At 43.9% G+C, this 21,229-nt stretch overlaps 1 protein-coding gene across 1 annotated transcript in view; it reads left to right on the forward strand.

Annotated features, from left to right (window-relative positions):
* Positions 1-21,229, forward strand: part of CACNA2D4 (calcium voltage-gated channel auxiliary subunit alpha2delta 4) — a 123,345-nt gene that overhangs the window by 30,087 nt on the left and 72,029 nt on the right. Inside the window, 7 exon segments of the mRNA XM_066369084.1 lie at positions 4,530-4,616; positions 5,166-5,237; positions 15,919-15,980; positions 16,856-16,923; positions 18,475-18,520; positions 18,628-18,725; positions 20,417-20,510. Coding sequence (XP_066225181.1) covers positions 4,530-4,616; positions 5,166-5,237; positions 15,919-15,980; positions 16,856-16,923; positions 18,475-18,520; positions 18,628-18,725; positions 20,417-20,510 — 527 coding nt within the window.

Here is a 21,229-nt window from a genome sequence, read left to right on the forward strand (position 1 = left end):
TGAAAGAGGGTCAAAGCCATACCTTTGGCCTGAAATCTTTCTATTTCAGTGCCCAAAGTATGACTAATTAACAAAGTGGAATTCTGGTCCTAATATGAAGAGATAAAGATGCACTTTCAGTTATCATTAGGAATCAGGAAATGGCAATGAATGAAGAATGTTGACACTTACAGAAAAGAAGCAGATCCAGTGTCAAAGATGGCAGGACAGTGCTGTTTGTCATGAGCGCAGACATCCAGAAGGCCAAGAATGGGACATCATCCACACACGGGCGAGGAGGGAAAAAGGGGAGATACTGTTGTGGCAGTTTTACTACAGATTTCCTGCACAGGCAAGAAACAAGGATGAGGCTTTTTTGAAAAAGTAAAAATTGACAGAAGCAAAATGCACAATGATAGGGGACTTCAACAATTCAAGCATCTGCGGGGAAGGGGGGCTCATTCTGCTGAAAGTAAACCTTCTGATTAATTCTTAACTTACCTTAATGATAAACTATTCTTTTTCTTTTTGTTGTGTGTGTGAGTGTGTGTGTGTGTGTATATAAAATTTATTGATTTGAGACAGAAAGAGTAAGAGAAATAAAGAAAGAAACATCAATTTGTTATTCCACTTATTAATGTTTTCATTCATTCATTCTTGTATGTGTCCTGACTGGGGATCGAACCCAAAACCTTGAAGCATTGGGATGATGCTTTTTCCAACTGAGCTACCTGGCTAGGGCTTTCTTTTCTTTAACTTAAATAATTTTTAATTTTACAATTACAGCTTCTATACAATATTATATTTGTTTTAGGTATCTACCTCAGGGATTAGATATTATATAACTTATTAAGTGATCATCCCAGTAAATCTCATACTCATCTGACATCATACACTGTTACTGGAATATTAGTGACCATGTTTCCCAAGCTACATCCCCACGGCTATTCTGTAACAACAAATTTGTTCTTAATCCCTTTACCTTTTCCAAACCCCAACCCTCCTCCCATATAGCAACTATCAAAATGTTCTCTATCTATGAATTTGTTTCTTTCTGCTTCTTCATTTATTTTGTTTTTTTTAAGATTCATTGTTTGATAAATGTGTATTTAATGCCATTTTGTTGTTTATATTTTTATCCTTTTTTTTCTCCTTTTTCTTGAAGAAGACCCTATAACATTTCATATAATAGTGGGTTGGTGGTGATGAACTCCTTTAGCTTTTCCTTGTCTGGGAAGCTTGTTATATGCCCTTTGATTATGAATAATAGCTTTGCTGGGTAGAGTAATCTTGATTGTAGATCCTTGCTTTTCATCACTTTGAATATTTCTTGCCAATCCCTTCTAGCCTGCAAAGTTTCTGTCGAGAAATCGACTGACAGTCATATGGGAACTCCCCTGTAGGTAACTGACAGCTATTCTCTTGCTTAAGATTCCCTTTTTGTCCTTAACCTTTGACATTTTAATTATAATGTGTCTTGGTGTGGGCCTCTTTGGGTTCAGCTTGTTTGGGAGTCTCTGTGCTTCCTGGACTTGTATGTCTATTTCCTTCATCAAATTGGGGAAGTTTTCTGTCACTTTTTCAAATACGGTTTCAACTCCTTGCTGGCTCTCTTCTCCTTCTAGCATCCCCATTATGCAAATGTTGGTACACTTGAAGTTGTCCCATAGTATCCTTATACTGTCTCATTTTTTTTTATTATATATTTTTTCTTTTTGCTGTTCTGATCAGGATTTTTTTTTGCTTCCTTATATACCAAATTGCTAATTTGTTTCTCAGTTTCATCTACTCTATTACTGTTTCCCTGTAAATTATTCTTCATTTCAGTTAGTGTATCCTTCATTTTTGACTGGTTCTTATTTATGGTTTCCATGTCCTTTTTTATGCTGTTGAAATTCTCTCTAAGTTCAACTACTCTTTCCCTAAGTTCACTGAGCATCCTCATAACCAGTGTTTTGAACTTTATCTAGTAGATGGCTTGTCTCCATTTTCTATAGTTCTTGTTCTAGAGTTTTCTTCTGTTCTTTCATTTGGGATGTATTTCTTTGTCTTTTCATTTGGCAGCCTCCCTGTGGTTGATTCTATGTATTAGGTAAAGCTGCTACATCTCTCATCTTCAAGGCATCATAAAGTGGATTGATTACTACAGGGTCCAGTGGCACAGTCTCCCTCCTCACCCAAGCTGGGCACTCCTGTTGTGTCCCCCACCATGTCGACTGTGTATACCCTCCTGTTGTAGTTGGCATATCAATGGGAGGAATTTACTCCCAGATCATTTGGCTATAAAGACAGGCTGCGACCACTGACCACCATAGAGGATCAGCTGTGCAGGGGCCTGCCCCACGCAACAGGACTTATTTCAGCAGGGCTCTGGTGCCCACTGTGCCTGCCCCTTGAGTGTGTTGCTGTGCAGGTGATTGGGTGGTGCTTTGATGTGGTCTAAAGCTGTCCATCGGGTGTGCTGGCTCTGGGGCTTCCCAGCAGGTGCAGGCCAAGGTCAGCTACCACCTGTGTTCCACCTAGGGCCATCCCAAGGGATCTGCAGATGAGCTGCTACTTGTGCTGGACTTGGAGGTGCCCAGGAGAAGCCAAGCTGTGAACCAGGGCTGGCTGCTGCTGCTGCTGTGCTTGAAACCATTTACAAAGGGGTAGAGGACATGCTAAGGCTGGATGGTGTTTGTTTGAGAGATTTATAGAAAGTCTGAAGTGTGAGACAAGACAGGCTATTTGTGTGGAAAAGTCACAGGAAACAGATTGAGTGGGCTTTCAAATTTGGTGGGGTAGGGTCTCAGGGAATCATTAGGGTGGGGGCAACAATGATAGCAAGGTTGATGAAGACTCAGGTATGGCACCTGCTTGCCACTGGCTCTGTAAAAGGAGGGTTCAGAGAAGGAACCATGGCCTCTGCCAGCACTTCTGTGTGGGAGAAAGCTGCTCCCTAACTCTTGTCTGGATGCCAGATAATTCTGTTCCTCCCCATATGTCCCTGGTGCCTTTTGAGCTGCTATTCCAGCACTGGAGCTCAGAGGGAGTGAGTCTGAGTTAGTCTGTGCCTGGGCCCTTTAAGAGGAACTGCTGGGGTTCCAGCAGCCCTTTCTCACTCAGACTCAACCCCTGCTGGTTTTCACAGTCAGAAGTTATAGGAACTTCTCTTCCCAGCACTGGATCCCTGAGCTTGGGGGCCTGGTGTGGGGCTGGGATCCCTCGCTCCTTAGGAGGGACCTCCACAGTCAAGGTTTCCCTCCCTATTTTTATCTGCCACATGTGGGTGTGAGACTAGCCAGTTCTGTATATCCGCTCCTCACACCAGCCTCATATGGCTTCTTCTTTAAATCCCTAGTTGTAACACTTCTATTTAGCTAGATTTCAGGTGGTTCTGAATGACGACTGTTCTATAGTTTAGTTATAATTTTGATGTGGTTGTGGGAGGATGCGAGTACTGCATTTACCTACGCTGCCACCTTGATTGGAAGTCTATTCTCTTTCTTTATTTTATGTTACTAAACTAAATCTGGGAGGTGGTACATCTCTAATAACAAATAACTTCTTGGAGAGTGTGTATGTGTGTGTAAGAGAGTGGGAACATGGCCAGAAAAAAATAATAACATTCAAAGAGTGTTGATTAATGGCTCTGTGTCAAGTTGGAAAGGTCTTTATTAGGCACTGCAGAATCTGTTTGTCCTTGGCTCTGTCCCATTCAAAAATTCTATAACAAGATGAAAACACCAAAGGCAGATGCCACAATGTATGGAAGGTGTGGCTAATACATTAAGTGAGGACGTAAGTATTTAGAAAGTATTTTTCTAAAACAGTGGGCTGCAATTAACAAGATGAAATATATTGGGGATGCATGGAACTTTGTGCAAAATACTCCACGTTCAAGCATAAGATTATAAAGATGCAACTTAACCACGTATTATGTGAATGGACTGAAAACCCGAACTTTGCTGTCAGCTTGCAAATCCAGCAGTCAGAGGCGGGAGTCAAAGCAGTGTGATATGGTCCACATACCATACTGGCCAGGCCCCCACCTGACATATTGACTTTTGTCCTGGACACTCCGGTTTGGGAGTGACATTGACGAAATAGAGTATATTCAGAGGGAGTCGAAGCATTTGCAGATTAGGAATGTTTAGCCTGAAGAAGTGAAGTCTTAGGAGTGACAAACACCTTCAGAAATCCCAATGGTTGTCAAAGGGAAGAGAGTCTGTGCAGCTCCAGGGGAAGAATTAAGACCAATGGGTAAAAGTTATAGGGAGGCAGATCCCAGCTCTGTGTGAGGCAACACTTCCTAACAATCAGAGCTGTCCAGAACTATGACAAGCTGACTCAGAGAGAGCTCCTCCTATGGGAAATATTCACTCAGAGGCCATGAAACCATCTGTCACAACTGTTGACAGGGAAGCTCTCCACTGCATTAAGAATTGGCCCGGAGAACCTTAAGAAGTCACTGAGAGTCTCTGATCATATAAATAACCCATAAGATGAAACTGGATCTGGCGGCCTTCTGTTAACCTCATGTTTTTTTTTTCCTGACCTGCCCACTCTAGTACAGAGAGGAGAAGAAACTGAAACCCAAGCCTAACTACAACAGTGTGGATCTCTCTGAAGTGGAGTGGGAGGACCAAGCCGAAATCGTGAGTGGGGAAGTGGGAAAAGGAGGAGTTGATTCACTCCATGGTAGATACACAATCCAGCTGTGTGGCCGGAAACTCTGAGGTCACTCTACACCTCTCCAGGGAGGCTTTCCAAGCCCAAACCAGAAACAACGTCTTAATGGGCAATTCTTTAAACAACTACAAAAATATAACAATGTCTTCCTAAATCACAAGAATTACTGAGGCTGCATGAGCTCATGTCTATAAGCCACAGAGTTGGAGTTCTACTGATACTGATGTTTTAGTCTGGCTTCTGGTGTTAGTAGCTCATTCTAGAGGAAATTTTGTCTTAGTAATATGACACTATGTTCCTTCATATATCAGTCCTCTTGGTAACATTATTTTAGTGAATTTCCAGAATTATAGGCTAAATGGAACCTAGAACCAATCTATTCCCTCTCGGTATTCTGTTTAGAGGAAAACGGGAAGAACCAAAAGTGTTCCTAGGGGTCCCTTCCAAACTGATCAATAAAGCCCCACACTCTAGTGTGAACCAAAGAACTAATCCCATTATCTTTCCTCTTGAAGCTGAGAACTGCCATGATTAATGGGGAAACGGGTTCTCTCTCCATGGATGTGAAGCTTCCACTGGACAATGGGGTAAGGTGCTAGAGAGAAAGAGCCAGGGACTGGTCCCGGGAGGCAGCATTGCCATTAATTGAGGTTTGGGGTGGTGACAAGGAACTTGGACTTGGCTAAAATAGAGCTTAAGACAAGAGAGCTTGTTGTAGCCTAACAGGCTTGGTGGGAGCCAAGTGTACATCAGCTCCAGAGAAGCACCTGGCAAGGAACTGCCACTCACACCAGTGCTGAGTCTTTGGCGATTCCTGAGCAAGGAGTAGTAGGTCAGCCCAAGTTGTTTACAACTCTTCCTTCTTCCTTATGCTGCTTGCCACTTGGCCCTTTTGTTGTTTATAATGACAAAGGGAAGAGTGCCAGTGAATTTTGCAAATTGTTAGCAGCTCCTGTAAAACATGTTCTATGGAAAGAGATTGAAAATAATCGCTATTCCCTATAGCTGATTTTATCCACTGTAACCACAGATGTGCAAGAGTCAATACCCTCCCTGGCACCATTATTGCCTTCATAGCCCCACCCATCATTTGTAAAAGATCATTTCACCTTTTCAATTAAAAGGTTCCAGTGCATTTTCAGTGAATTTTCATTGTCCCTTGACATATTTACAAATGTCACCTCCTCCCTCACAGCCACCCCCACCTCCTCCTCCTGTTGCCCATCTGTCTCAGCTAAAAGAACACAGGCATCTGTCTGCAACAATTAGACCCAAGCTCTTCTACAAACACAGACCTCCAATGAAGCCAAACAAGAAAGCACTGGAAAGGCAAAGCAATTCACTGTATCCCTTTGAGATGCACGGGCTGATTGTTATTGAGACCAATATCTAATTTCTGTGGCAGCTTTCTCCCTTTTATAAGTTCTGGGCTGGGAAGACCTCCTTTCGGCAGACTGGTCAGTACCCGTAATGTGAGACCATCCATTGCAGCAGCTAGCATGGCATTGTGTTCTTTCTCCTGATCTAAGAAAAATAAATAAAGTTTTCTTCCATGAGCCTCTACTTTGGTCCCAACCAAACTCCCACTGAGGTGCACAAGGGAGCTCTCGCCTGCCAGAGCATTTAAGGTAGGACTTGTTTTTGCTGCAATGGAAACTTTAATGTGCCAATGGAGTAGAGCCACTTTAAGACAGATTTGAGTGTGACTAGATTGAATTCAGATCAGCTCATGAAGTGGGTGTGGTTTGCCCACCATGCTTTCCTGCTCATGCTGCCTTTGCACTTCTCAAAGCCACCCAAGGAGAGTCCTAGCAAGAGCCAGGCAGGCTGAACTTCTCCTGCAACCTCAGCCCATCATGTCAAAATTTGTTCATTGCTGCTAATACATCATCCAAGTTCATCTGCAATTTCACAAAGGCTATTTGACACATGGGTGCTTAGACATAAAGAAGTAGGGTGACGCCGGGCGTGGTGGCGCGCCTGTAGTCCCAGCTACTCGGGAGGCTGAGGCAGGAGGATCGCTTGAGCCCAGGAGTTCTGGGCTGTAGTGCGCTATGCCGATCAGGCCTCCGCGCTAAGTTCGGCATCAATATGGTGACCTCCCGGGAGCGGGGGACCACCAGGTTGCCTAAGGAGGGGTGAACCGGCCCAGGTCGGAAAAGAAGTAGGGTGACGATGATCATGAACATAACCATGATGGACATTTCATAATATGCACGTGTTCATGCTTACTACTGCTACTATTAATTATAATGAAATAATAATAATAATAGCAGCCAACATTTATTAGACACTGGACTAAGCACTTAATGAATGTTCACTCGCTTAATGCTTGCAACCTTATGAAGCAAGTTCTCTCCATCCTATCCCCATGTTAGAGATGAGAAAATTCAGAGGTTAAAAACTTGTCCAGGGTCACTTAGGTGATTAACTGCAAAGCCTACCTGGATCTGATGCTAGACATCTCTCGACCACCACTGTATAAGGTGTTTCTGTAGGACTGGGCCTGGATTCTCAGCTCACTCTCCAGCCTTAGAGAGTTTCCAAGAGCCTCTTTAGAATAGCATTTCCAGCCAATCTTTACAATTCATTGTCTTCTCCTCTCCCCACCATGTCAAAACTTGGCCCTCTTTAATCTTTCCCCTCTTTACTCTCTTGCCAGAAGCTCTGGCACCTGCACTGTGTGTGTAGGACATTTTTCTGGTATAAAGGCCAGTATGGTGGCACCATCCAACCTCTCACTTCTCTGACCAATCATGATGCCCCTCTCCCCGATGGTGTTCCATTTTGTTCACTACCCAACTCCTCAGTGTCTCCTGAATGTGCTCGCTATTGCAGAGCCACAGGCAGGCAGTCTTGCTGCTTTCTAGCCAGTCAATCTGTCTCAGTTCTCTCAGCTCCTGGTGCATCTCACTTGCCCCGCTTGTTCCTCAGGAGAAGCTCTCTTGGGGTCTGCGCCAAGGGAAGCTGTCTTAGAGCAGGTGGTTAGAGCAGGTGGGGGGTCTTCCGTCACTCCAGCCATCCTCTCGGCAGTTGAGAACTTGTTTGGTTGTTTTCCCCAGGGGATTTTACATGCTACTTTATTTCCCATGGATTATTCAGATCTTTCTAAGTCTCCCCTAAACTCTAGACAGGCAACTCTGGTGACATGACCAAGCACAGTAGTAGAACCTTAGCGTGACTTAGAGCAGGACTCACAAACTCAAAAACCTATGGGGCCAGATAGACCATGTTGAAAAACGTGAGTGGGAAGATAAACCAGCCTCAGTCCCGGGTGTGCTGGGAACTGGGTGAACTGCAGTGTACACACGCCATCTAAAGGGGACAGCTAGGGATCCATATTTTAAATGTGTGTATCCAATTCCAAAAATGTTAAAAACACAATCTGGCCAACATCTAGCATGTCAAACGTGTAAGGAGTCCAGGTTTGGCCAGCAGGCCTCCTGCTTGCCACCTTGCTAGAGGGCTGTCTGTCCCAAAGCGAACCGATCACAGGTGTCATACTCTCTAACCCACCAGCAACATTGTGGTCAGATACCCTGAGACATGTTTTTATAAAAACAAGAGTATCCTGGAGTACCATATCCAGGATGCTTTTTATCATTTTCATGTTGCTCGATAGTTTAGAACAAACATTTACTAGTGGGAGAGGAAGAGGGGCAGGCATGGTGTTCTTTGCCAGCCTTCGGGTTCTTCCAAGGGAACCCTGCTGACTTGGCTGCGTGGTGTGCACACGCCCACACCCACACCAGCAGCTGGCACCAGCAGTTAGGGCAGCTTCACCACGTGTCCCTCTGCTTTCTAATCCTTGTGCACCAGATTCAAGGAGACAGGATTAGAGTGATCTGTGGTACTCTCTCATTCTCTTTCTTTCTCTCTCTTTAAAACACACACACACACACACACACACACACACACACACACACACACAACACACACACACACACACTTTTCCTGTAAAGGGGGCTATTGTTTTGACACCTGCTTACGTTCATCCTGCAAATCTCTTCAGTGCTCTCTGTTAACAGGATTCAGGGGTGCCCTGCCCCCTCCTTCTCTCTTCTTTTTGCTTTAATCTGAAAAGATGACTTCAAAGTTCTGATTTCATTCATGAGGGATAGCTTGCATTTGGACTAACCTTCCAGCAGATCACAATTATAAATCAGGAAAATTTATTTAAAAACAAACCTTTAAAGACACATGAAAATGACCAAAAGCAGATGGAAATGAATGCCGAAAAGGATTCCAGCTGCTGCCTGTGGCAGTGGGGACAATTTGGAGACTGAGTGACACTGGGTGGAGAAGCTAGTAGGCCCCTCAGGATTTCCTTCGAAAGCACAGGAGAGCTACCCTTTGGAGGCAAAGACTATGTGTCAAGAACCAGGGATTAACCCTAAACCTAAAGATTTGTAACAGACACATCCTAACAAAAATGAAAATTTAAGCCTCCCCAAGCTCAAGGTGACCAGCCAATGATTTATCTGCTGATAAAATAAAAATCAACACTCTTCAGAGGCAGACAATGTGTCTACAACCTATTCTTTACAATAACCAGTATACAATAAAGATGATTGGATAAAGAGAAAAAGCAGTTTTAAAACTGACCCAGAGGTGTCCCAGCTCTTGGAATTAGAAGGACTTTAAAGCAGATATGATAAATTGGTCCAAGGAATTTTCAAAAGAAATTTATAATGAATGAGTAATGAAGGATCTCAGCAGGGAATGAGTCAAATTTGATTAAAGAAACAGAACCACTATAAGGGATGTGACTGTAGGGATTTTATTCTAGAGGTTAGACTGTATGGAATGGTGGGAGTTGACTGAGAAGTCTGCAGAAGGCTGTCTCTCTTCAGCCAGTGACCATAGGACCGCAGGACCAGTGGTTGGTGATATGTGGGGGAAAGCAAGAACAAACTGGAACCCCTGAGGAGAAACTACAGTCCAAATTTGTCTCTAATTACCTCCAACAACGATGGTGTCGGTGACCTGCAGAAGGAGCTGGTGCCCTTCACATGGCACTGCACACTCACCAGGTCAGGTCTCTGGTAGACTAAACAAACAGACCTGGTGGCAGCTAAGGGAGCTTTGAATGTGGCTGCCTACCCAGGCCAACAAGGGTGAGCCAACAGCTCAGAGCAAGCTACAAGTGCCTGATACTCACCTTTAGTGTGTAAAATGATTGCTTCTTCACTTCTGCCTTAAAAATTTTATGCAAGCCTCCCTTTTGGCCAACCCCAACTTAGAACCATGCAGGGAAGTGAATCTGGAAACATAGTTCCAGCTTAATTAATTCAACACAGTATAAAACTACCACAAGAACCAAATATAATTTTTAGAACTGAAGAGTACAGTATCTGAAATGAAATTTTTACTGGATGGCAGTTCTGGTCAAGGTGGCAGAGTAGGTAACCATTGTGCTCACCTCCTCCTGTGGTCACTCCAAAATTACAACTCAATCACAAAACAACCATCACTGAGAACCACCTGAAGACTAGCTGAACAAAAGTCCTACACCCAAGGATCTAAAGAAAAGGCCATGTTGGGACTGGTAGGAGTGATGGAGACATATAAGAGGCTGTTTCCACACCCACATATGGCAGAACAAAGTCAGGAGAGATATCTCAGTTCAGTGGCCCCCTGAGGAGCCCGAGATCTCAGCCCCACCTCAGGCCCCCAGCCCAGGGTTCCAGTCCTGGGATGAGAAGTCACCACCAATCCTGGCTGTGAAAACCAAATAAATAGACGAGATAAATAGAAATCAACTATTCTGAAGAACAGAAAGAAAAAATTGAAAATAAAAAGAAAATACTGCTATTACCAGTGGTCTATCATATGTCCTTGGAATCCCAGAAGAAAGGAGAAATAATGGAGCAGAAAAAAAAATACATAAAAAATATATATAATGTCCTAAATATCCCAAATTTGGTGGAAAACATCAACCAACAGATATAAGAATTTTAGCACACCCAAGCTAGATAAAAAGAAAAATAAAACCACCCCTAAGCCCACCATAGTATACCTGCTAAAAATCAAAGATAAGGGAAAATTCTAAGAGAAGCTAGAGAAAAGCAAGAATAGAATGATGGCTGACTTCTCATGAAAAACAACACAGTAACATTTTTAAATGTCAAAAGAAAAAGACTATCAACCCAAACTTCTATAATAGAGAAAATATCCCCCCCCCCAGAAAAGTGAAGTAAATACCTTTTTTGATAAAATAGAACAAAGTTCATCATCCTCAAAACTGCATTACAAAAATGCTTAAGGAAGTTCTTCAAGGTGAAGAAAAATTATGCAAATGGGAGCTTTGTACAAGGAAATAGACAGCACAGGAGATGGTAAATATGTGGGTTAATATAAGACTTCATTACCCTGGCTGGAAAGCTCAGTTGGTTGGAGCGTCAGCATCATCGTCATATACAAAGGTTGTGGGTTCAATCTCTAGTCAGGGCACATATAGGAAGAGATCAATATTCCTGCCTCTCATTCTTCCTCTTTCTCTAAAATCAATAAATAAATTTAAAAAATATATTTTAAGGACTTTATTATTCTTTATCTTCTCAAAAAGACAACTATTTAAAGCAAAAATTTTGACATTGTGGCCTGAGCAGGAGGTAGCACAGTGGATAGAGCGTTGGACTTGGAAGCAGAGGACCCAGGTTCGAAACCCTGAGGTCACCGGCCTGAGCTCCGGCTCATCCAGCTTGAGTGTGGGCTCACCAGCTTGAGCATGGGGTTTCTGGCTTGTGCGTGGGATCATAGATAGACATGACCCCATGGTTGCTGGCTTGAGCCCAATGTCACTGGCTTGAGCTCAAGGTCACTGGCCTGAGCAAGGGGTCACTTTGCTTTGCTGTAGCCTCCCTGTCAAGGCACATATGAGAAAGTAATCAATGAACAACTATGGTGCCGCAATAAAGAACTGGTACTTCTCATATCTCTCCCTTCCTGCCTGTCTGTCTCTGTCTCTGTCTCTCTAAAAAAAAAAGGAAAGGAAAAGAAAAGAAAAAAGACATTGTGTTGCATGTAAGAGTAAGATCATGGCAACAATAACATATAGTGGAGCTATCCCAAGACTGTAAGGCTAGTTTGACATTCAGAAAAGTCAGTTGATCAATGTAATACATTAATTAACAGAATAAAGGAGAAACACCATATGGTCATCTCAATAGAAGCTGAAAGAACATTTGACAAAATTTAACTGCTAACAGTTGGAAACTTCCTCAATCTGATAAAAGGCATCTATGAAAAAGCTAAATTATACTGGTGAAATATTGAACATGTTCTTCCTAAGAGTGTGAACAAGGGAAGGATGTCTGCTTTCACCACTCTGTTCAACATTGCACTGGACCTATCCTTATAATAAGGAGAAAACAAAATAAAAGGCACAAAAATGTTTTACTGTCTTAATTCACAGACAAAAATGATTGTTTATATAGAATACCCCAAGAATCTGCAGAAGAACTACTAAAACCAATAGGTAAATATAACAAGGTCATAGACTACAAGGTCAATATTATAAAAAATTAATTGTATTTTTATAATAACAGCTAGTAATTAGATAATGAAATTACTTTTAAGGTCCAATTTCAATAGCATCAAACAAAAAATACTTAGACATAAATTTAACAAAGAGATATATATATGTATAGATATATACACATATAGACATATATAGCATAGTTATGTATATATATACACACATATATACATATATATGACTTTTAAAAAATATTGTTTTTTATTTTTATTTATTTTTAGAGAGAGAGAAACGTTGATTTGTCGTTCCACTTATTTATGCATTTTTTTTTGGTTGATTCTTGCATGCATCCTGATAGCAGATCAAACCCACCACCCTGATGTATTGGGACGACGCTGCCTGGCCAGAGCTATATATGACTTCTACACTGAGAACTACATAACATTGTAGAAATAATGTCAATGATAAAATTAAATATAGAGAATGGTACAACCATGTTTATAAGTTGTAAAATCAGTATTGCTAAGTTGTCCATTCTTCCCAAATTAATCTATAGATTCAATGCAATCCCAGTCAAAATTTGAACAGGTTTCTTCTAGATACAGAAGGTGAAGAGAAGAAGGTATTCTAAAATTTATATGAAATTTATACAATGGAATACTAATTAACCATAAAAAAGAAGGAAATCTTACCTTTTGTAATCTCCATGGATGGACCTGGAGATTATTATGCTAAGTGAAATAAGCCAGTCAGAGAAAGACAAGTACCATATGATCTCACTTACATGTGGAATATAATGAACAAAATAAACTAACAAACAAAACAAAAACAGACTCATAGATATAGAGACAAACTGACAGCTGTTGGAGGGGATGGGGATTGGGAGGCTGGGTGAAAAAGGTAAAGGGATTAAGCAAAGAAAAAATTTATAGACACAGATAACAGTGTGGGAATTGCAGGAGAGAAAGAAGGGTGGGAAGGCGGAGGAGGGTGGAAAGGGGACAGATGGTGATGGAGGGAGACTTGACTTGCATTAGAGAACACACAACGCAATATACAGAGGATGTATTGTAGAACTGTACACCTGAAATGTATAATTTTAGTAACCAATATCACCCCAATAAATTCAATTAAAACTTTTCTAAAAATAGAAAATGGAAATGATCTAACATGGCCAAAACTACCTTGAAAGAAAAGAACAAATTTGAATGAGTCACACTACCTGACTTTAAAACTAATTATAAAGCTACAGTAACCAAGAAAAGTGGTTGGATATAAGAATAGAAAAAGGGATTGAGAATCCAGAAATAAACACACATTACCAACTGATTTTCAGTGGACACCTTGGCAAATCAATGGAGAAAGAGAAGTCTTTATAACAAATGGTGCCAGAACAACTGAATGAACATATAAAAAAATAAACACACCATGCAGAAAAATAATTTGATATGGATAATAGTCCTCAATATCAAAATAGAAACTATCAGGCTTCTACAAAGAACATTAAAGAAAAAAATCATTACAACTGATGTTATCCAATATTTCTTAGACAAAACACCAAAAGTACTAAAACACAAAACAAAATTTGATAAACTGGACTTCACTGAGAGCAACAGGTTCTGCTCTTCAAAAAGCACCATTAAGAAAATGAAAAAGCAAGGCATAGACAGTATCCAGAATATACTTTTAAAACTTCTACAAACTATCAACAAAAAGACTAACAATCCAATAAATAAAAATGGCCCAAATACTTGAGCAAACACTTCACAAATACATATCTGATAAACACATGAAAGGGTGCACATCACCATTAGTCGTCAGAGATCCCCAAACTAAAACTACAGTGAGGTTCCATTTCAAACTCTTTACAGTAGCTGAAAAAAAAAAGATCTGGTAACACCAAATCCTGACTAAGATGCAGAGGAAATTGGAACTCATGCATTGCTAGTGAAAGTATAATAAAACAAGTGAGGAAAGTTGCTTGGCAGTTTTTTTTATAAAAGCAAACATACATTTAGCATACAACCCAAAAATTCTATTCCTAGGTATTTATGAAGACAAATGAAAACATATGTCCACAAAAAGACTGATTCAAGAATGTTTACAGCAACTCTACTTACTACAGTTCCCAACTGGAAACACCCCAGAGGCCCATGAATAAGTGAATATCAAAGCTAGCTATTGTGTTTACACATTGGGGTACTACTCAGCAGTAGAAAGAAACACACTGCCAATGTACTCAGCAGCATGGATGGATCTTAAAGACATTATATAGAGCAAAAGAAGGTAGATACAAAAGAGTACATACTATAAGAACAGGCAAAACTAATGTATGATGACAGAATTTAGAACAAAGTTTGCCTATGGAGGGTTGGGATGGACATGGTCTGGTAGGGAATTTTAGAGAATGCAAATATTCCATATCTTGACTGGGAAGATAATTACATGGCTGTATATGAATGAATGATACATTTAAGATCTGTGCATTTTGCCTTCTTCTTTAATTAAAAAAAGAAGAAATTTAAAAGATGAAGCCAGCCTCATCTAGGAGAATAGGGCTTCGAAGCCCCTTTCCACCCTGCTGGCTCCCCATGGTCCCATGACTCCCACGAGGGGAGAAACAAAGAGAGGATCCGACTAAGTCAGAGGGGGCGGGAGGACATCACCTGGGATGAGGCCAGTGCCAGAGAACTATTCATCTGGGTTTGGGCTAAAGCCGTTTTCTATAGAAACTAATCTTTCTTCCCCCACCCCTCCAGCCTGCATCCCTTCCAACATCTTATTTCAATTTCCAAAATAGAATAAAAGACAGAAAGAAGTAAAGGGAATAAGAGCAGCTCCTGAGCCAACTGTAACATGTGGCTTTCCCAAAGACATAAACTTGTGTCTATGAACCAGACATTCCACAGAACTTCAGAGCCCAAGGCAAATCCTGCTGTTCCCTGGACCCATTCCCTTCTATTAAAAACACACTCACAACCTCAAGCAACCACATTCAAGAGATGCCCTTATTCACCCCAGTTTACAAATGAGTACTCCCATGCTTAGAAAAGCAAATTGACTTACCCCCCAAGCATATCGCTTAAATTCAGATTGGATGACCAACCCAGACCCTTAGTCACTGTCTACACATCCGATGCTCTAATCCATGCAAATTCAACTGAAACCTGACAGAAGGCAGATTTGAAAGGAAAGAAGAGTTGTAAAGAATGACATGGCCCTAGGAGGGGTCAGTGGGGAGAACTGCGAGGCCACTCCCCCTCAGGGGTATTCCAGAGAGGGGAGGGTTGTAGGTGAGTCGGGAGACATGTCAGTGCCAGAAGCTTTTAGCACCACCTGGATGCCCTCCTACTGTATAAATCTTCGACTCTGGTCCTACACGAAGCCTAGAGTCACTTTCTACACCTGTCTTCTCCCATACAGCAGTCACTAGCCACATCGACTATCTCAATTTAAATTTCTCTTAAACTAAAGTTTAAAAATTCATTTCCTCACTTGCACATATCAAGCCTCAGCAGTCACATGTGCCTAGTGGCCACTTTATGAGACAGCACAGGCTTAGCCCTTGATCCTTCAGTCTGGCCACCCCCAACGGCTGTGGGATGCTGGGCCTGTGACAATTCTGTCGGCAGTGCCCCCAGACAGGGGCGCTGGTGCGGGTCAGGAGCGAACCAAAAGCCAGGGAAGTGGCACAGAGCTGAGGAAACCCCAAAGGCATTAGGTAAGGAGGTGGGTGGCACAGACAGGCACTCTTCTCTCCAGCAAACATCTTTTCTTTTCTCTTTCAGAAGAGAGTTCTTTTCCTAACCAATGACTACTTCTTCACAGACATCAGTGACACACCTTTCAGGTGAGGGACACGCGTTTTATTTGCAGAGGGGATGGTTGGTGGAACATGAATACAAGCAACACAGGGTAGAACTTTTATGTCTGGGGATGAATTTACTTATAGTTAGTTGACAATTTTGTGGTAACAGAAAAGAACCCAAGTCTGCATTCAGGAAACTAGATGGGTCTAGACCCGTTTTGTCGGTGTAACCTCGTGTGCAGAGTCTGGAACTCAACTGCCTGGGTTTAATTCCCAACGTACAGGCTGTGTAATTCTCACATGGCTTCTCCCCGTGTGAGTCTCTACTTCCCTTCTTACGAGGACACCAGGCACCTTGGATTAGGGACCGCACTAATGACCTTTGTCAAGTTACTTAAACTCTCTGTGCCTTAGATTCTTTATCTGTAAAATGAGGTTAGTAATAGTAGCTACTTCTTGTCAGTATTGTGATGATTGAATGACATAATGCATGTAAACATCTTAACATATGCAATTATGAGCATTGTTAGATGAAAGATCAAATCTGAATAGGTTCCCTTCTACTGTATAAATATTTAACTCCAGGCCTTCCTATTTCTGGGGCATTTTCTAAATCACAGAGGCTTTCTGAGAGGTTCAGAATGTATCTTGTTTACCACGGGAGCTGGGGGGATCTTTGGCCCATAGGACTTCCAGGGCCCTTTTCAGGAAGCCAGGCTGATGTAAAAATAGAAGTGCTGCCTTAGCTCTAGAGGGGACAACCTGTGAGGCCAGGGCAAAGGCAGTGAGGCAAGCATGCCACTGTTGTGAGTACAGAAAGCACATAAACTCAGGGTCAGCAAAGGCCAGGACAGGCACTGGGAGGTTGACTTGCACTTGCTCTTGATGAGGACATGGATTCTCTGCTCTCCATGCAGTTTGGGAGTGGTCCTGTCCCGCGGCCATGGCGAATACATCCTCCTGGGGAACACGTCTGTGGAAGAAGGTGAGTTGGCACCCAGTGCTGCCAGGCAGTTTAGAGGGAAAAATGGATGCTCCTGGGATATGAGAAAGACCCATATGGGCTTTAGAACAGTCCTTCAGAGCCAGGCTGCTGGGTGAGGGGGTCCATGTGCCCTGATACCCTGGATGTGCAAAGTGTGTCAGTCAACCATCAAAACCAGCAGGGCCGCAGACTGGCCAACTCTGCATTGGAGGTTCTGGGAGGCTTTACCAGGCCACAGGGGGGCCTGTGTTTCTCTGAACAAAGTTGGGTTTTACCTGTCAGAGACCACACAGAAGGCAGAGAAAGGAGGCTGAGGAGAGTAAGTAAGCCAATCTGTAGCAGTTGGCTCAGCCTGCTGTGACAAAGGACAGCAAACTGTGTGGCCTAAGCACGAGAAGCTCATTGTCTCACAGCTCTGGGGGCTACATCCCCTCTAGGCCACCACTGGCAGCCCCAGGTGTGCCTTGGCTTACACAGCAGCTCTTTAGTCTCCCCTCCATCATCACATGGCTTCTTCCCGTGTGAGTCTCTACTTCCCTTCTTACGAGGACACCAGGCACCTTGGATTAGGGACCACACTAATGACTTCATCTTAACTTGATTACCTCTGCCAGGACCCTATGTTCATGTCAGGTCATTCATAGACCCTGGGGGTTAAGACTTCAACACATCATTTTGAGGGACACAATTCAACCCATAATGGGGAGCTTATGGGAAGTGAGCCTGACAGTGGTGGCGGGAGATGGTGGGGGAGAACGGCAGAGAAGATACCCACCTCCCTAACGCAGCCTCCTGACTGGCAGCTGCCTGAGAACCTGGAGGGAACAAAGCCGAGGGCACAGGGATGTCCTTGGAAGTCCTTGGGAGGGGAGGTCACAGTTCTTCTCAGACCCCCACTCTGTCCATTCTTCCTTTACCATCCCTTGAATGTGTCTTGTCTCTCCTTCCCTCTGCTACTGCCCTATCATTGTCTTGTGCCTTTGTCAGTCTAGTACCTCTTCTGGTGATGCCACACATGTGCCCTTGGCATTTCCATCACCCTTTCCTTCAATTTAACAAACCTTAACTTGAGCACCTATTTATTGAGCACCGAGGGTGTTCCAGTAGGGCATTCACTCATTCATTCATTCAGTCAACAAATACGGACTGAGTCCATGGTTCATGTAAGAGTTGTGCTGGGCATGACACTACAGAGATGACCCAAAACAGACATGGCCCATCTCTGGGCTCATCTCTTGACTGGCCATTTAGCTCAGTCAGGTACAATGAAGCCAAATCATTGGTTTCAAAGTATTAGCTCCTCCAAGGAAGACCAAGTTGGTAGGATTTGGACACGAGGCAATGGGGAGAAAGAGCATTTCCGGAAGTAGGAGCAACATGGAGGAAGGCCTGGTCTGTGCAAATCCAGCCCATCCCATTGGGTGAGTGCCTGCTCTGAGCTGAGAACAAGGAAGAGTAGACCCCGCCCTTCCCTGAAGAGCTTTCAGCAGTGCAGGGGCACATCCTCACACCAGGCGTGAGTGTCACACTGAGTGCGAGCTCTGGTTTCAGGCCTGCACGACCTGCTCCACCCAGACCTGACGCTGGCCCACGACTGGTAAGTGGGAAAGTCACTGCTCACAAGGAGGGAAGGAGCGGGGAGGGAAGGAGACAGAATTACAGAATATTTTTAGGTAACTTTGACTCCCCCGCCCTCGGTTCCAGGATCTATTGCATCACGGATATTGACCCCGACCATCGGAAGCTCAGCCAGCTGGAAGCCATGGTCCACTTTCTGACAGGGGAGGACCCAGACCTGGAGTGTGCGTGCTGCCTGCTCACTGAGGGCTTTCCCTCTGGGGTCTTGTAGCTCAGGGCTTTGCAGGAAGGGAGCACTGGGACTTAAGGGAGGGCTGCCAACTCTCTATCCTGGGAGCTCACTGATGGCATAGGGAAGACAGGAGACGTCCAAAGACAAAAACAGAGCTAGAGCTAGCCTCACTATGGGACCAGGCTGGTGACTCAGTGTCCCTGGAACTGTGGCATGGGCATATCCCCATCTCAGGGATGGGATCTCTGTATATTGCTTTCAACCAGCACTAGTAAGGCTCTGAAGGGACACTCACACAGTGTAAGGACATCAGCCTGGCCATCAGCGCTGTCCCTGCCACCACTTAGCGGTGGACCCCGGGCCAGTAGCTAACGCCTTGCTCTGCAAAGCCCTCATCCCTGTGGAAGAGAGCCTTGGCCCAGATAGCCCTTGGTGGCTTGTGCCTATAAGTGTTTTCCAATACCTGGCTCTCAGACTAACCTTGAATTCCCCTCCACTAACTCAGCTGCTGAAGTTGAAAGCTGTACCCTGATCAGGGCACTTCTTTCTCTTTGCAAGAAGGAGCATTTTGTCACATAAGTGTCACCACCAAAAGGAGACTCCACCTTCTATGCTGTCCCAACATTCATTCCATGAACAAATCTGGACTTAGCATGTCCTCTGTGCCAGGCCGGGGCAAACACTGATGCTACAGAGATGACCTGACCGGGGCAAACACTGATGCTACAGAGATGACCTGACCGGGGCAAACACTGATGCTACAGAGATGACCTGACCGGGGCAAACACTGATGCTACAGAGATGACCTGACCGGGGCAAACACTGATGCTACAGAGATGACCTGACCGGGGCAAACACTGATGCTACAGAGATGACCTGACCGGGGCAAACACTGATGCTACAGAGATGACCTGACCCGGCAAGGCCCTTGCTCTCGCGGAGCTTGTGATCTCGTGGGGAAACCACGTGATGAGGAAGCAGGCCAGTGGGTGTGGGCACAGGTTGTTGCAGATTGTGCTGTGCAGGGAAAACCAGGGCCTGCCTTCAATAGCTGGTCAGGGAAGGCCACCTCTGTCAGCCAGTGTCACTTACCACGCAAGTGGCGTCACGGGTATGAGATCTCCCTTGGTGGTGGAACTGGACAGAAGTGACCTGCACACTTCAAATTGGTTGATTTTATGTTACACGAATTTTACCTCAATAAAAAAATAAGTACTTTAAAGAAAGCAAGGGAGAAGAAAGAGCCACCTATGCAAAGAATGGGGAAGGAGCATCCTGACCAAGGGAACAGCATATGTGGAGGCTCTGAGGCAAGTTCTCATTCAGAGAACTGCACAAGGCCACTGTGTGTGAGGACAATGACAGTTGAGACAGAGGGCAGGCTGGGTACAGATGGCAGTCTGATGTTGCTGAGGGGCTCTCCTCATTTCACAGAGCATTAGAGCTGGAAAGAGCCTTAGGAATCACTTATTTCTACTCACATGTTGTGTGAGGTTGAGAAAATAAAGGCAGGAAGCAGTGAAGTGACTTCCTCAAATTCACATAGGCGATTTTACATGTTCCGGACTCCTGTTTGAGACATATCTTGTTCCTGGAAGTTCAGGGTTTCTCAAAAAAGTAGTAGGCTGTGTTTATCATCATGGGGCAAATAAGTGGGCTGGTATCCTTTGCTTTTGCACCCAGGTGACGAGGAGCTGGTGCGCGAGGTGTTGTTTGATGCGGTGGTGACGGCTCCTATGGAAGCCTACTGGACAGCACTGGCTCTCAATGGCTCTGAGTAGGTACCAGGGTGGGCGAGGGCTCCCAGAGGGAAAGAGGTTCTGGACCCGGAGTTCCCATGACTGAGTCAGGGTCTCTCCTACTAGTTGGCTGGCAACTCAAGAGATTGCCCACATCCTTTGGCCAAAGATGAACAGCGATGAGGGTGGGAAGACATGAGGGAGTGACAGTGACCTTCACACGGCCCCAGTTGAAGCAGGGGCTAGGCAAAGCAGCGTGTGCTGCGGCACTCTCTCCCCTCAGGAGTAATACGCTGAGCAGATCCTCCAGTCACAAGACCAAATATACCCCAACCCTCACAACAGAAGCCCCATTTTAAGAACACCTCTCTTAGGGTGGGGCTCTCGCTGTGAGACCCTACTAGCCAAAGTGCTCGGAGAGAACCATCCAAGACCAGTGCCTTGTCTCCAGCAGGTGAGGTCAAGATACCACAAAGTATAATTTGACTTCAGTATATCCCAGCTTCTTAGATTTCCTCACCACCTCTGCTGATCTTTACCTGGTGCTGCTGTGTTTAGTGGGGCAGATAGAAAAAGAGATGAATGCTTGTGTGTGTGTGCATGTGTGTCCATGTGTGTGTCCATGTGTGTGAGCACATGAGTGTTGAGAGGGTAAGATATTAATGAGATGAAGAACACAGTAAGACAGATCTTGTTCCTGAATGGGAAGATTCAACATCACCATCATAAAAATGTCCCAACTTCCCCTAGACAGTCA

This window comes from Saccopteryx leptura, chromosome 2 (assembly GCF_036850995.1).
Source record: "Saccopteryx leptura isolate mSacLep1 chromosome 2, mSacLep1_pri_phased_curated, whole genome shotgun sequence".
Taxonomy (NCBI): domain Eukaryota; kingdom Metazoa; phylum Chordata; class Mammalia; order Chiroptera; family Emballonuridae; genus Saccopteryx; species Saccopteryx leptura.